Source organism: Carex rostrata, chromosome 19 (genome assembly GCF_964058835.1).
Source record: "Carex rostrata chromosome 19, lpCarRost1.2, whole genome shotgun sequence".
In the NCBI taxonomy this organism is placed as follows: Eukaryota; Viridiplantae; Streptophyta; class Magnoliopsida; order Poales; family Cyperaceae; genus Carex; species Carex rostrata.
Genome location: NC_135936.1, coordinates 4,214,478 through 4,231,750, shown reverse-complemented (window position 1 = coordinate 4,231,750; position 17,273 = coordinate 4,214,478). Strand labels below are relative to the sequence as shown.

Genomic DNA, 17,273 nt, shown 5'->3' with positions numbered 1-17,273 from the left:
CTCAATCAGATCCGCTATCTCTTCTTCTTCTTCTTCTTTGCCTCGAGCCCTCGATCAGAAACTAGCTCCGTCTTTCTTTCACGATACTAGAAGAGATCTCGCCATTTAGCTATCCTGAACAAGTAAGATCTCTATTCAACATTTCTCACTATTTATGCTCTTCTGTTTTGTTCACCCGCTCATGCAATTTCGTCGATTGTTTCACAACGATTAAATGATTAGCCTCCGATCTGTGCTTATGGTAGAGGTTATGACTCTTTTCTTGATGTGGAAAGATATCTCGTAGTTTCTCTGTTTTTCCAAGTTTATTTTGAGTCTATTGATTAAAGGAATGATTGCAGACGCTCTAGTGTTCTCCTGTCCATAAATACAGTCAAATCCTGTCATATTCTCCAATCTGTATTCAGTTTATATTAATACTTTCGATTTTCATCTTTTTCGTCTTGAATCGTGCTTATGTAACTAACTGAGACTGCTTAATTGTGCATCTACATTAAATGCCATCATATACTGCTATTTTATTCAAATCTATTAGCTAATTCTGGTACTTACGTCACCTGGAGGATAACTTAGTTATTCCTCACTTCTTCTAAGCATTTAGTGTTTGTCTATGACACTAGTGATTATTCAGCTGTTTCCATGCGCTTAACTGTGCTTCTGTCAACAAATGATTAGAGATACATCATTTCTCCAAATTTAAAAGTATTCTTCCTATTAATCTTTATGAAATTTTGATGAACCTATGAGCAATTCTGACTTCTCTATTTGGTATATCAACATCTGCCAACTTATATTTCAAATTAGGATACTTTTCATTCTTATTTCGGAGCCTTCCATTATGCTTCATTTGTTTTTGTCAGATTGGACGAAGTTAGATACTTTTACTGAGGTTACATGACATCTCAGAAGTATTATATTTGCTGATCGTAGTAAGTGATCTTGAACCTATTTGGTATAGTAATAGGAGAATACAACCATGATGTAAGAGACTTGATTGACATTTTGCAGGGAAACAGCTTTATCTGATCTCTAAATCAGATCAATCTGTGTTGTTTACTTAGATTATTATCAATAACAGAGATATAATTCGTGTTTTGTATACTTTCCTTCAGCCCCTGATGCATTGCTGAGTTTCTTTTTGTTCACTGACGTTATTAACGGGTACGCTTGCACTAGATTTTATATAATTAATTGTGGTTCTTCAATGTTTTCTCTTTAAACAGAGGAACTTTTTTAAGTAGTTCACAGTAGAACCTCAAGAATTATCTTGCCCAACCCAGTTGAAGTATCCCTCGTGGATATTTAAAGTAGAAGATTTGACCCCCATCTTTATCTCAGAAGAAGAACTATCTTATTTGCAGATCCTTTTCCCTAATACCAACTACTATTATCTTTTGTTATGCTCTCCAATTATTCATAAACCAAATTTAAAAAGATTTACATTTTTGTTATGCTCTCCACCATACATATTACATTTGTTAAACATGGTTATCTTTTTGTTTATTGCAGGTCAAAGTTCAACACGTATTGTACAGAGGTGCAATTTGAAGAAAAAAAGATGAGGTGCAATGCTTGCTGGAGAGAGTTGGAAAGCCAGGCTATTTCAACAACTTGTGGCCATCTATTGTGTATCCTAATTTTCTTGACTTTTTTTAGTTAATTGAGAATTTTGTGGATTTTCAGGTTAAGCCTTCTCAAATTTTAAGGTTTTGTTGGAAGAAAGACAGTTTGTATAACTTTTTACAAATGTTTAGAAATATGTATTTATGGTTAATGGATTGTCTTGGGCAAAAAGTACCATTACCAATTAGAACATTCATTGTTAAAACAACTGAAAAATAATGATCACTTTGCTCTTCAGGAATTTCCACATTTCCACCTATGTTAATCTTACTGGAAAAAAAAAATAGTTCCCCCTACATCTAATTTCCTCCTACCTCCTACTTTACCTTTTAATTGTCTTATTTCCGCATGGTCTTATTCTCAATTAACTGCAAAATAAGTAAATAACTGAATGCAACAATGATATTGAGCAGAGATAATGAAGGGCAAATTTGTCAAAGAATTTAGATAAGTAGAAAGAAAATCGTATATAAGTACAATATTGACCCCCATTCCCTTGGAGTAGCTCCTCCCATAATTGTAAGAAGACAATGACCTTAAGTTCTCCCCCCCTACAATAAAAAGAAGGCTGCAAATTTTTTCCTTATTTATTTTTTAATTAAACTGTACCTGAAAACTTGGTTCCAGATCAGATGATACCCATGATTGTTTGTGAATTATTGAAAATCCTTAACATATAGAAAGGTGCAGAAGATGCTAATAAGATACTAAACAGTGATGGTGCCTGTCCAATTTGCGATCAAGTGCTTTCTAAAAGGTTTCTTATATCTCACACCAAGAGTTCTGCAATCTATAACAATAGTAGACTAGCCGGGGTGGAGTAGAAAAATGTTGGTTTCATACAAAAATTATATTGTTTAATAGACAAAGTTGCAATTTAGCCCCACCACCCACCCCCCTCAGTTCTCTCCGCCACTATAGATTGGTATGTATGACAAACCACCTGTTACTGTACCAGATATCATTGGTATGCTGGCCTGCTCTTGTACTGAATTTACCTCAACTTAGGTATTACTCACACGTTTGAACCATTATTTTGTAGTTCATCCTTAGATTATGTTGACCAGCAGGGTACCAAGTACCATTAAAAAGATCAACAAAATTTTACAGTTAACCAGGAACTGATATGTTTTGTTCTGTTGTACTTGCTGCACCAATTGGTCTTAGATAGTCGTGGTTTAGTAATACTTGAAATGTAAATAAATTCATATACTTAAGCAGGCATATTTTCTGTTTGTCAGCCTTATGCGACCAGTTGAGATGAACCCTGCAGAAGAATGGATAAATGTAAGATATATCCAACATCTTTGCTTTCTGCTATTTCTGACTTTTAAAAAAATATTCTGCAGCATACCCCTCTGAAATGTAACCTCTTCTTTTCAGTTGTCAATGGCTGGAGTATCTCCACAGATACGTATCCTTTTTAATCGCACAGCACATTTACTTTGAAGTAGCAGGCCAAAGGCCTACTAAATTTTCATTAAACAGAAAAATACTTACAGGGTGATTTTACCACATGGTTAATGAGTGTCTATTTTAACAGTTGTTTATCCTGTCATTACAAATTAGCATACTCGAGCTATTAACAATTAACAGTTGCAAAACTCATTATATATGCACAATTTTCATATGTTACCTAAAGGCTTTAGAAGCATTGCATGTATCCTGCAAAAAATACGAGTAGAATACATAATACCATTTATAACCCTACATAATTCAGGAAATATATCTATCCCCTTAAAAAGAAGGTGATTATTTTGTGATGTCTTGTTATACTTTTATTTGAAAAAGGAATAAATTATACTTTATAAGTTGCCCAACAGTTTAAATTGGATCTTTATTGTTATTCGTACTGTTGCATTTAACAATAACCAAAATATAATTTTAAAGTTCATTCCTTAAAAAATATAAATCAGTTATGAAGGCTACGTACAAAAGCATCATGTTCTACATTGGTCAGAAGGAACTTGAGATGCAATACAAAATGAACAATATAGTCAGCCAATACAGACAAAAATGTGAGGTCATGCAGGCAAAATTCACAGAGAAAATGGAGGAGGTGCACAGTGCATACCAGAAAATGGCCAGAAAGTGCCAAATAATGCAGAAGGAGTTAGAGAATCTGACCAAAGACAAACAGGAGCTTCAGGAGAAATACTCCGAAAAATCCAGGTTGATCTGAATTTTTTTTTTTTGTAGGAGTATAAAGTTGTGTCAGATTATGCGCCCAGGGAGTACTGGACTTCTATCCATATCAGTTCCATTTTTCTTAGCATTTATACTTGGGTTCTATTGTTGCATTTTCTGCTGAACTGAGGTGCAACCAAAGCTTAATGCAGTGGTAATGCCATTTTTCATCCTAGAAGAGAATTTAAAACAAAGCACTGTCGTGGTACCATAACCTGTAGATATTGTACTGATTTGTACTGTACTGGATTATTTTTGGTGCCAGTCAATTTATATTACAAACTTCTACATACATTAGTGCCCATCAGTTATTTACAAACCTTCAGATGTATGAAACTGAGACAGCATTATTATAATGTTTGTCGATGCTATGTAAATATGTAATGATTATCATTACCATTATCAATATTTAATTAATCTGGCTTTTATCAGGCAGAAGAGGAAATTGGATGAGCTGTATGATCAGTTACGACAAGAGTATGAGTCAGCCAAGCGCTCAGCAATTCAACCAGCTAAAAGCTTCCTAAGAAACCAGCCTGATTTGTTCTCTGGAATGGGCAATATGATGCAGAGGGACCCACCTCTCAGACGGGGTAATATGTGTTGATTAATTTCTTGACCAAGTTAGAATTCTAAAGTCAGATTTTGTATTTCTGCTGCAACATAATTTTTTAGGGATATCAAATAAAGCTTAAGCAATTGATGACAAAATACTTAATTGGTCGCACTATCAATAGAATTCTGTGCTGTCTACAGTACTTCTTATAGTGGCACATATAACCAAGTTGATCTGCTTTCAAGGAGCATCACATCTGCTACCACCTGGATATACCCATACCTAGCATAAGTGATACACAACCGATCCAACATATGATCATACTGCGTTTAAAAGTATCTTTAGTAAAAAATAGAACTGCAAAAGAAGAATATCAGATTATTTATGTGTTGCAGATGGCTCCAATCTTATTCCTGAAACTCCAGGGAGAGGAGAGGAGGCATGGGCCCCACCAGTGAGGCAGACAAACACCAGGAGCGTACTATCAGGAGGCCCATTTGAGCTTTCGGGTGGATCACCAGTCCACACATCCCGTAGAAGCCCGGTTGAGGCTGTCAGCAGAATGCCGCCACCCAGAGCTGGGTTTGGACACAGTTTGAGCAATGCGGCTGGGTTTGGTTCAGGCCCGAACAACCCAGCAGCCACCTTGAGGGATCTTATTTTTACTCCAGTGAATCGGCCTAATCAATCTCGTAACCACACAAATGTGTTCCAGTAAGCCTTCTTGAATTTAATACGAGCTTCATTTATCTACATATGCATATATTTAGCTTCTCCAATGAATTTGAAAAGCCCCTTGCAGCTTTCACTATTTGCACAAACTGCATTTTGTTCTAGTTTAGTTAATCTGTCAGCAATGTTTAATAGAAAAAAACTCCTTCAGAACTTACTGATCAGACTGATGTTTCAGGTTGTGATATGAGAAGAGCTGAAAGTTTGTCACCAATCCAGTGAATGTGATGACGAGGCAGATTTTAATTTCGAAATTCTTACCTCTATAACCCTGTGAATATTCTCTTGCCGTAAAGGAAAAGGCCCTGTAGAAAAATATTAGGTTATCTGCTTTCTTTTTCAAGCAAGTAGTAAAACACCAGCTTGTATCCGACTCTTTGGTTTTCTTATCAGAGAAAGTTGACTGTTTCACTTCTGAATTGGCCTGCCATTTATTTTGTTCTTTTTTCTTTTCTTTTTTTGAAAGCTTGGTAGAGACTTGTACTTTCAAAGTTGCAGAAGTTCAGCTGTTTGGCAGCACTTCTTAGGGACGTCAATTGAGAATTTTCGTATGCATAATAAACAAAATCATACAATCAAATATCGTGTATCGTATATAAGCTAAATGAACAAGTAAACAAGAGAAGAATCGCTTGAAAATATTTTTTTCTAAGCTTTAAAAATAAAACTATAATTTAAAATCCAACAATTATGAACATAATTGTATTATCCACATATATCTCTATAATAGGATAAAATTTCCAATTTTATTTACTTTTGTTTAAAAAATACATCGTCAAAATTATGAAAGTAAATATCGTCTAAGCGACCCCCCTACTCCATGAACAAAGCCAGGGCTGGAACTATGAACAACCACAATTTTATTGCTTGGTGCCAAGTACAAAACATGAGAACAAGAAAACCAAACTGATGAAATGCAAAGAAACAAGATACAAAGACCCAATTGTTCCCCGACTAACCTAAAGATAAAACAGAAAAAAAAAACAATATAGACATGCTGTTAGTTAGCATCCTTAGTTAATTTGAAAATGGTATGGATCATAACCACCACCACAGCCTCCACCATCTCCAGGCCAAAATGCACCAGAATTGACAGTCGGGATTGCCATGCTTACATTCAAGTCTCCGAAACCTAACAAGGAACTATCGTTAAGCACCCCTTGATCAATATCCAATGGCCAAGAATCGTTGCCACTGTGGCCAGAGTTGGTCGCACTGTGGCCAGAGTTGGTCGCATCATCAACGCAAAGCCGGGCCCGTTTCTCTCCTGGTACTTCGGTCGCTCCCAAAATGCCATCATCTCCCACAGGCCCTACCAGGCGCTGAAGCATTTGCGCATCCCCAACAACCTTTACCTGTTGTACAGAAAGCTCACTGGTTGGAAAAATACATCTAGTCTAAAATATTGGGACAATATGATGACATAATTAAGAACAATAAAAAAAACATTTTGTAGATGAACAAGAAAAAAGCACCAGAATGGAGACATATTTTACAGCTGAATTTCATGTTTAATAGAACGGATAATTTTTGTGTAATTGTCAGATGGCCATGTATGAGATTGTTAAAAATAAAGTTGACTGGCATATAAATATGCCTGTGAGTGCCAGAATTCATTCCCATCCAATTGTTACCACAGCAGTGCCAATTAATTGTAGGGCTGAAATATCATCATCATCAAAGGACTTCTAAGAACTCTAAGAATTCATTATAAGGTATAACTGGTAAAAAAACCTTTCCTTCATAAGAGAGAGAAACAAATTATATAAATCCTTTTATTACCAAAAAGGCCAGCATCTGCTTGGGCCGGCGCTCGGTCTCTTTAACACGTTGCCACATCAGTGTCACCTTGTCATCAATAGCACGCTGCTGCTCCTTCAGGCGCACCACCTCCATAGCCACCATTGTTGTACTGCTGTCGTCACCCAAGGCACCTTCACCTTCATCTAATTCTTTCTTCTTGCAACCCGAGGCCCCACTATTTCGTCTGACAATGTGCCTGAGAAGCTGGGTCTGGCCCCGCAAGAAAGAGACATGTGCGAATTCCCACCTGTCAGCATCAACCTTTCTGAAACCCTGATATGTTAAATAGTGAGTTTAATTAGTGCTGAATTTATGCCTTGAAAGACTGCGGGTTCATATTATATTGGAGCATGAGAACATGATAATAAGTATAAAAGGGACCACTGAATGTACCTAGAAAAATTGCAAGGCATCACCAAGTCTAAGAAAAGATATACTATATTTTTCCAAAAAACAGAGATATACTCACAGCAATGATGCTGAATAGTTTTTATTTGTCTTTCACAGCTACAATTGTATATACAAGAAGTAGATTAGTATTTACTGCAGTTGCAATTTTGAATTTTCCTACCTAAACATATATTTATACAGTCAGCTAAAGCAATAGAATGCAAAAAAACATGATGCATTTGATCAAGTTCTAAGGTAATTTCTCAAATTTAGCACACAGAGACTGAGTTAGCCCAGAAAAGGTACTCTTAGTCTCAAAAATGGAAGATATGTTCTGTATCAAAATATCTTAAATTATTTTGTGGGAAAGATAATATATATCTTCCTCTGTTGATATAAAAAAGACAATCTTTTATCATCAAGCTCAATTGATCAATTATACTTGTATTCAAGTATTTATTTCTTGACGAATAACAAAGCATTTTTTTCTTAGCAAAAGAAAACAAAGCATTATACTATACTCTTCAAAGTTCAGATTCTCTGCACCATTCCACCATTGTTAGAAACTTAGAATTTGAGATTGAATTGAAAGAGAAAATATTCATTTGATTGGTTAATTATTCACTACATTGCTTACAAGGGTTTATATAGGCCAATTAGTTGTTATCATATTTTCTAATTATTCTACTAGCTGTTAGGCTTTCCTATTATGCAAAATCTAATGTAATAGATTGATCCTAATTTATTGGATATTTAATAATGTGATTGATATTGTTATCTTGGAGAGACTAAATGGTAAGTTTCCTACGGGGCTGCTAAGTGTCTCCAACAACAACCATGTTGCTCAAACTTTTGCTATTATCAATTCCTCTCCTAAAAATTGTGCAATTTGAAAATCACCACCCAAGCAAAAATTATAAATTATCTCGAAATTTTCAATTTTGACAATCAACTACACTATAAGGTTCAAATTTAAATAATAGAAGGATAGATGAAAATATTTCTCATTGAGTGGCAAAGCGAGCATCTGATGTCTGCTCTTTCTTTGACAATTAGAGGGTTTTACTAAATTTTAATAGATGTGAAGTGTACTAGCATCTTCTCTTTCTTTTTCTTCAATTTTTATTCTCATCTTGTAAACTCAGTTTATCTTTAGTTTAATACTAAATTAGTACACAAAAGCGACTATTTTCTCTTACCAAAATAAACACAACCTTCCTTTCAAGAAAAGTTCTTCAAATATTTATCCTACAAAAAGCAGAAATTGACTATACCTACCTAGAAAAACAATATCAAAGGGTATTTATTAGGGGTGTCAATGGGTACGATACGGGTAGGATGAAATTATTTTCATATCCACACCCAATCATAATTGACCATGCCCATATCCTACGTACCTTTACCCATTAAAAACTGACCTTACTAGTTAAAGTTATTCGAATTATCGAATAACGAAGCGATAGTGGTTGAATAACAAATAATACTAATATAATATTAATAATTATATATCAAAACTCATTCATTTCACATATATGCAATCACATACTAATAAAAAAAATAAAAACAAAAACAAATATGCCATCAATTCTAATTAAATTATTTCATTATAAACAAGAGAATTAAAAAAAATATGAATTTCACTTCGAACAAATTCAATTATTTAACTAAATAATAAGGCATGGAAATAAAAGTAATATGTTTAACATTTTCGTATAACAAAAAACATACACTAAAGAACAAAAATACATCATTAATTATTGCTCAAACATATTATTATATGAAAATACACTAAATAACAAAAATACATAATTAATTATTGCTCAAACATTATCATATAAGTTTATTTTAAATAATTACCCTATAGAGTAACAATAGGAAATAGAGTAAAGCCTTTACCCATACCCTTACACGTTCACCTAATGAGAAAAAATCATTACCCATACTCATACTTGATAAGCAAACTTTACACATACCTGCCTTATCGAATAGGGTGCAGATCGAATAACGGTTAGACGTGCCGTGTTGTGCAAACACAGGGGACAGATTAGCCGTGTCAAATCAGAAAGACAAAAACCAAACACAATACTTGTAAGAACACGGCACATGCCAACACGCCGTATGGTACATGTCTGCGTGTGTCCAGAATTATTTTACAGAAATGACATAATCAGGAAAATTTTGAACATGTCACAAGTGCAAATTACCTCATAATCTAAGGGTTCGGTTCCGTACTCATGGGTCCTGGGTTCAAATCGCGCTTTTTAAGTAAAACTAGAGTGTTCTTGATCAGCTCATTAAAAGATTTGATGAGCTTAACTCTAAAATATATCAAATTCACTTCAAATCATGAATCCAAACAGTTGAAACTGATATGCTTCACGAGCTCGTGAAGCATTTAAGTATCAAATTTATAAATTTTCAAATTAATTTAGTATAAAGTCTAGCAGTCGTAAAATGATTAAGATGATGCAAATGAACGTACTAATTTTTTTGGTTCACCACTTGACTTTATACTACATTAATTGAAAATTTTATATATTTGACATGTAAACCCATGCATGACTCTTGAACTAGATTGAATATCTACTTCAACAGTTGAAATTCGTCATTTAAAGACATTCTAGTTTTACTCTTCTTTTTAAGCATAATTTTGTGGCTTACCTCATCAGAGCAGATTATCCGAGCCAATTGCACTTGGTTCAGTACTCAACACGACCTGTGCGATTTTCTGTCTTGTGCCGATCTGTTTCTACCTCGTGTCTGGCAGTGTTTGCCTGTGTCCATGCCGTGCCGTGGTCCACAGCCCCATCACTCAGGCAAGCACGTCAATCGGCACGTGCCGTGTGGCTTGGCCCAAGGCTGCGCGTGTTTGTGTGTCACGTGTTTTTATGAATTCATTACCTTCAACCCCGCCCACTCCCTCTCAAAAAAGAAAAATGATTAGGAGCTACAACATCTAAAATTTTCTTCTTTCAAATAAAAAAAAAATCTAAAATTTCCAGGGATGTATCGTTTAAGTACTCCTAAAAACAAATAGATAATTAGTGGATCAATTTTTCAAAACTCAGCTAAATTTACAAATAGAATTGAATATCAATCATAAACAAGTTTAGTAGCGTGTGGTGCAGCTCCAAAAATATTGTTCAAGCTCCATACCCCTTAACCCCACAAACGAATTAAAAACAAAAAGTTCAGGGTACGTAGAAATTTTATCTGAGTATATATATACATATATATACCAATACAAAAATTACCTACATAAGTATTGAGTTGTCGAACGAAGCTAGAGAAGTTGCTATGCTTAAAATGAGCCGGGAGCAGTGTCTGAGAGAAAACAAACGGATCTATCACAACGAAGGTATTGTTATCCTTTCCCCATGAAATGACCGAATCGGTCGCCGGATCGTTCACCATCCGATATGTTTTCACCACAAATGGCGCCGCCACTGCCACGTCAGTGCTGCCACCACAGTTGCTTACTCCTGCACGAACAAATCCATTGACAGCACTCATATTGTTACCATCCCTTTCCATGATACTTTCAATTTAGGCAAGATTGCTAAAGATAGTAATGTTGTTGACAAGTTTGATGAGTTGTGTGCTTATGTAGGCTTATTTGTTTTCAATGATCGTTGGAGATGCTTTGCTCGTGAACTTGGTGCATGGATTGCATGTGGACTAGAATAATGTACTATGCATTTTCTTTAATCTTATTACAGTTCTGAATTTCTTATATTCCGACATCTAATTAGAGAAATTTTTGTAGTATAAACATAAAAAAAAAAAAGGTTTTCGACTATAAAACCTCTATCAGAAATAAAAACAAAGACTTTCCAAGTATATTGATTGTTGCTAAAATAAAATAATATATATTCTAACAAGTTTAACACTCCAAAGTTTTTGTAATTATATTTAGTTGTCACACATCAATCTGTCTCTCTTTAATTATTAAATTAAACCCTCTACATTTAGCAAAAAAAATGTGGACTTCCTACCAGCAAGCATTCAGTGTATTATGCAATTTATGCTGCAAAAACTAGTATCTCGACGTCGTATTAACATACGGTGATCTATATATTAAATGCTGCGACTGGTCTAGATGAGTGTTGAGATGAGAGAAGTTTGTGACAAAAGCGAGGCGACAGGTGACAAAAATAGGAGGACGCGTGGCCTCTTTCCGGAGCCTTCCGTGTCACCCCACCGGCCCACCCACAAATAAATTAGCTGATTTTCAATAAAAATAAATAAATAAATAAATTAGCTCATGCGCCTTCTAATGAGCTCCCACTTTGTGCACCCCTAATTATCAAAATAATTAAAAAATAAATATAGCACGAAATATTAATGCTTCAAAATTTTGGAAACATGTCAATAAAAATAAAAACATAAAATATGTCACTCTAATAATTTCTACGAAAACCAAGTTTTACCTACAATATATCTGAACCGCTCAATGTTATTATATACTTATATGTGACATTCAAGATTGTTCAATTTTTGTCATTTTTCCTTCAACCAATAAAATAGTATAAATTTTTAAAAAAAATTGAATCTTGGTTTCCTAAAATATTTTGATATGACAATTACATTAGCAGTTCGGATTGACTATTTAGCAAAATATGGCCTACGCTATGCAGCACCTTGTATTTCTCTTTCATTGAATAATAAATTGAATTGGTTAAAATAATAATAAAAATTAGTAACTTATAGTTGTCAAAATAAAGAATCAAATTAAACTTTAAATGCTTATAGCATGTTCTTAGTTTCTATGGAGCTATACATTAGATTATATGAAACACAATAAAATCTGTACAAGTGATTCAAATATATAGCGGTAAATGTGCAGCATTGCAATAATATCAATGAAGAAATTTATAAGGTACTACTTTTACTATAACATAAAACCATTGTTTAAAAAGCATCTGTTTAGGCCAATTAATCAATCGATTAGTTTTTGACGGTGATTAAATCGTCATAGATTTTTCTGACTAATTGGCTAATTATTTATAATTATTCCTAATTAATCGCTTAGCGGTACTGTCTGTCTGACAAACGCATACCGTTATTTACAACACTGTATAAAACAACATATTAGTAAAGAATTTATACATTTTTGGTATTTTCTTTTCTAATCATTTTAAAAAATAAACATTCCTATCGATAAATTTAATGCCAACCGTCTTGTCAAAATAAACCATTTAAAATGGAATTTATAACAACGATCTTGTTAGAATAATTTTTCAAAAATGGACTTCATAACAATGGTCTTGTTAAATAAAACTTAATCGAATAGAAAATATTTAATTTTGATTTTGATCGTTGACCTGTATCATTAAAATTGAAGATATTTCACAAATTGACAATCTTATTATTATAGAGAAAATAAAACTAATTATAGACGGTATATTTAAATTTCAACCGAACTTGTTTTTTCCCTTTAATGATGTCCCCATGAAAGAGCTTATGTTTGTTCTTAATAACAAAAGCATACATTAACCTATTATATTTAATAAAAATAAACCTATATATTTGTTGTGTCAAGACAACATTTTGACACGTACACAGAAAATTTTAAAATATACTTAAAACTCAATCGATATTCGATACTAAAAAAAAAGTAACTTATTGAACATGTCTTTGTCATTTCATAAACAAATATTACCTGACTTCTGTTCATATTTTGTCACAGGGCCTGATAAGGGTGTGCAAACCAGTAGACTCGCGCCAGCACACAACAAAGGTCATAGATAGATAGTTCTCTTTTTCCCTGAATCTGCTGCTTTGCGCTTTTACTGTATACATTTTACCTCTCCTGATTGTTTGTACGGACTCAACAGGCAACATCCTGTCTCATCCAATGGGAAACGATTACCAATTTTAGCACCGCATTTGTTTGAAGAACGTTTGCATGGGGAGGATAGTGTTGTTTGGGATATCAAGCAGGATATGAGGTGGGGGAGATCTGGTGCTAGTGTCACAGTCGTCGGGTCATTGTAAGGTAGGGATGTGTTCAGCTGTCATTGGTCCAAATAATTTGTGGGGCCCATCTTGCTTTCGATCGGAACCTGTTGAGCTTTTGTTCCTTGGAATCGTATTGCGTGTTGGTTTTTGAAATTGCACGTTACCAATTTACCACCGTAAAGTAATTTCGTACGGGGACCAACAAATTTAATTTGGTGAGATTGATTGACAAATAAATGTAGTTAAAAAGAAATAGATTGACAAATAAATTAGTTTGATGATTTTAATAATCATAAAAAATAGTTTATAATGTCAAAATCAGTAGCAGTAAGTAAAACATAATTTAATACTTTATACACATTATGATAAAATTTGATTTAAGTTTTATCGTTAAGTAAATAATATAAAATTACAATAGTCCATAATTAACAATATTTGATAAAACATCAAATGATATTTAAGTTGCAGAAAATTTGATACACAATCAATCCATAAGAAAAATATTATGTACATATTTTTTTTTATTTACTCTTTTTAACATGATTTGAAAAATTATATATTATTAAAACTATTAAAATAATTAAACTGTTGGTGAATCATAATTCATGAAATTTTGAGATAGTAATAGGTAGTGATACAGTCATATACTATGTTGCATGGATATGGATACGGATATTGTATCGGATACGATACAGATACGGCGATACGTTAATTTTAAAAAATTCAGGATACGATACGGGTACTATATTTTTTATTTTAATTGTTTTATTAATATAACACTTGTATATATAAGTATATATAATTAAATATCAAAAATCAACTCGAGTATAAGACAAATATAATATCTAGTAAGTTAAAACATCAAAAGTGAGATAGTGCAGTGGGAAAGTCATATATTAATCGGTAGATTTTGGGTTCGATTCTTGGATGCTGAAAAAAAAATTGTCTTGTGCACCGTCCATCGTGGTGCATGATGGTGTATTGGTTGTATCAGCCCATTTTAGTCGCATATCGGAGCCATATCAGCTCATTTCAGTTTGTATCAGAGCTGTATCAAATAGTTAGAGATACGTCATGTCATCCGATATGCCAGCTGACATCTCCAGTATGTATCGAGTCCGTATCGTATTCGTATCCGTATCTGATATGCACCTGATATGAATACGAGACCCAGTTTGAAGTATCCGAGTAACATATATAGGTCATATATATGACAAGCAATTTCAATTTTCATACTGAAGTTAGGAGGAATAAAAATTTACATAAAAAATTTATGGATTATCTTTTTAATTAGTTGACACGTTTATTTGTGCTGATCTATGTATCTTATACTAAGTTGGATTAAAAAAACTTATAACTACAACATGTGCACAGCTTCTGGACTCTTGAAGTATCCAGAAGATCAAAATTAATAAATTTTGTTAGAATTTTGAACTTTAAAATATGGCGTAGAACAAAAGGTTATATAATTTTGTGACAACAAAAACCATTGTAATAATCTCTTATGTTTTATCACGGTCATTATAATAAATTTTAGATTTGGCAGTAACGCGGCGAAATTTAAAAAAAAAAATCAGATTTAATATGATACAACTATAATTCGTTAACAATTTACTTTGCTTAGAAAGCAAATAGTATAGAAAAGTAATATCGCTTGTTGTAGCACCCTCTCATGTTTCAATTTTAGCTATAATAATAAATTCGAGAATTATAAATAACTGAAGATCAATGTTATGCATCAGATACAAATAGTTCATCAATTATATAAATTGCATTTTATAATTATTTGTGTGTTGGTCCCTCTAATGTTAAGAAACTACCATATTAAATTCAGACAGAGGAAGAGGTCAACATACACCTAACCACAATAATAAAGATTTTAGAGGGCATTTGGTTAGCGCTATAAATCATTCCAGAAAATAGATGAATTTCAGGGAATATCATTCCAAAGCATGTGTCATTATCATGTTTGGTTCGCACATGGCTATTGCAATAGCTATGAAAACATGACTCCACTGTTGTCAGCCGTACCTGTACTAATTTCACTCCGTACCAATAAGAAAATTGTTGTGCAACTGTACCAAAAGAAAATTATTGTGCTAGTACTTTATGTGGGGGCATAATTTAAAAAGTATAATTTTACGTGGGGCATAAATACTGGCCTAGGGCTGCAAACGAACCAAACCGAATCGAATTGGGTCTAGTTCGAATTCGAATTCGAAATTATTTCGAACCGAACCCAGTTCGAAATTGAAATAGATTTCAAACCTAAATTGTTAGTTCGAATTTGATTCGGTATAATTCGAACTAGTTCGATTTGATTCGAAATTAGTTCGAAATTAAAAGCTTAATTGGAAAGAGGAACGAGGAGGGAGGGAAGAAGAGCGAGGAGGGAGGAGGAGAAGAGCCGACTTCACTGATTTCTTCTACTTGGGACGTCACTGATTTCTTCAGATTTGATTTCTTCTACCGACTCGAATTGTTGGAAGGAAGAGCCACAAGAAGGGATGCGATTGATTGATGAAAAGAAGGGGTGGGGACCATTACTCCGCAAGCGTGCCCCTTCTCTCTCCTTGACAGCTGTTCCGCAGGTTACAGAAGAAAATTTGGGCCGGTAAGAAAAATGGGCTACGCAAGAAAATTTGGGCCAGAACAAAAAGCAGGTTATAGCGTAAACGAATCGAACTGGGCCAGATTCGCGAACCACACGAATCGAATTGGGCCTGGTTCGAATTCGAAATTGAATTAATTTCGAATCGAACTGGTTTGAATTAATTTCGAACCGAATTACTTTCGAATCGAACTTTTTTCGAACTTGAATCAAATCACGAATCTCGAATTTTTTGTGCACCCCTATACTGGCCAGTTGCTAGATGCATAATTGCATACTGATAATTCAAAAGCCAAAATAACTTAATTATATTTCCAATATTATCTCTGAAATCACGAAGACCGCTATAAAAAAATCTGATCAAACCCAAAAATTGCTACTTGTATATAATATCCGAAAACTATTGCTACAACTTTTCAAGTTTTCCAATTCATGATCTCTGAAAATTATGCATGGGACCATGTAAAAACTAGGAAAAAACTAAAAAGAAACCACCTGAAGGCTTTGAAAAACAATCTGAATTGCTAAATCAATCACTACTAACAGCATGCTAAGTCAATTCTTTTAATTATCATTTTTATTTTACTCATGAGCATGATACCATAGCATGCCTACCAGTACCAAAAGAAAATTAGATATTAGACATAAATTGTGCACCATCTGCTAAAGAAAACCCTACAAAATTGCTACATCTTGCAACTACCTAAGACCCAATTCACATACTCTAACTTAGCATCATCTGCTAAAGATAAAAAAAAATTGGTCTTGTTAGTGTCTCTTGAGATGACAGCCCAGCTTTTATACGATCTAACATAGATAAGCCTTGTAATTTTTCAATCTCTTTAGACACTCCATCTTTTCTATTTGCATCATCAGCCATGAATTGAAAACAACCAGCTAGTTTTGCAATGTCAACTCCTCGTCACCTAAGTTATCATTCATGTCTACTTCAACATTTCTTGCTCCATCTTCATTAGTTGCTTTATCTCGATCAATATCTTCTACTGCATCAGCCAGGGACTCTGCTCCTAATCCATTAGCACCATCCTGGCCAAAGACAACAAACCACTCCTCCAAATAAGGAAATGACTTTCCTCTCAATCCTGTAGCAGTTGGATGGCTCTGTACATATCATTTCAAACATAAACATAAACATAAGATGCTATTAATTTCACATCATTTGAAATGTCATAATTCTGACAAATTATTTTTGATCAATGTGTTCTAAGTATCTTATCTGACAACTCAGTCAAGTTTCTGGTGTCAGAGCATCACAACTTTTGAGTTTGCATTGGATGAACACATTGTTCTTTAATATTTACCAGATAACAGAGGTGGAGGAATACGAGGATTTTTTAATATTAGCCTGGGGCATTTTGTAGCTGGCAACTTCTCAAGTCCAACGTTTAG

At 33.9% G+C, this 17,273-nt stretch overlaps 2 protein-coding genes across 5 annotated transcripts; one reads left to right on the top strand and one right to left on the bottom strand.

Moving 5' to 3' along the window:
- On the top strand, positions 1–5,561 carry LOC144572038 (E3 ubiquitin-protein ligase CCNB1IP1 homolog). 4 transcript variants are annotated; one of them, XM_078321434.1, is made up of 10 exons: positions 1–122; positions 1,113–1,161; positions 1,510–1,628; positions 2,308–2,380; positions 2,865–2,910; positions 3,007–3,037; positions 3,540–3,795; positions 4,243–4,403; positions 4,792–5,080; positions 5,277–5,561. In XM_078321434.1, exons 3-10 carry the CDS (start codon positions 1,559–1,561, stop codon positions 5,281–5,283), a joined length of 933 nt encoding a protein of 310 aa, XP_078177560.1. In that variant the 5' UTR covers positions 1–122; positions 1,113–1,161; positions 1,510–1,558; the 3' UTR covers positions 5,284–5,561. The 4 variants fall into 4 exon arrangements, with proteins under 4 accessions (XP_078177560.1, XP_078177556.1, XP_078177559.1 ...); XM_078321430.1 differs by having other exon boundaries at positions 4,762–5,080; positions 5,277–5,557; XM_078321433.1 differs by lacking the exon at positions 1,113–1,161 and having other exon boundaries at positions 4,762–5,080; positions 5,277–5,557.
- Positions 5,562–5,935: 374 nt separating this feature from the next.
- Positions 5,936–10,858, bottom strand: LOC144571741 (heat stress transcription factor C-2b-like). Its single transcript, XM_078321112.1, has 3 exons — positions 10,550–10,858; positions 6,881–7,174; positions 5,936–6,453 (listed from the first exon to the last, which is right to left on the bottom strand). Exons 1-3 carry the CDS (start codon positions 10,823–10,825, stop codon positions 6,112–6,114), a joined length of 912 nt encoding a protein of 303 aa, XP_078177238.1. The 5' UTR covers positions 10,826–10,858; the 3' UTR covers positions 5,936–6,111.
- Between the last annotated feature and the right edge of the window lie 6,415 nt (positions 10,859–17,273).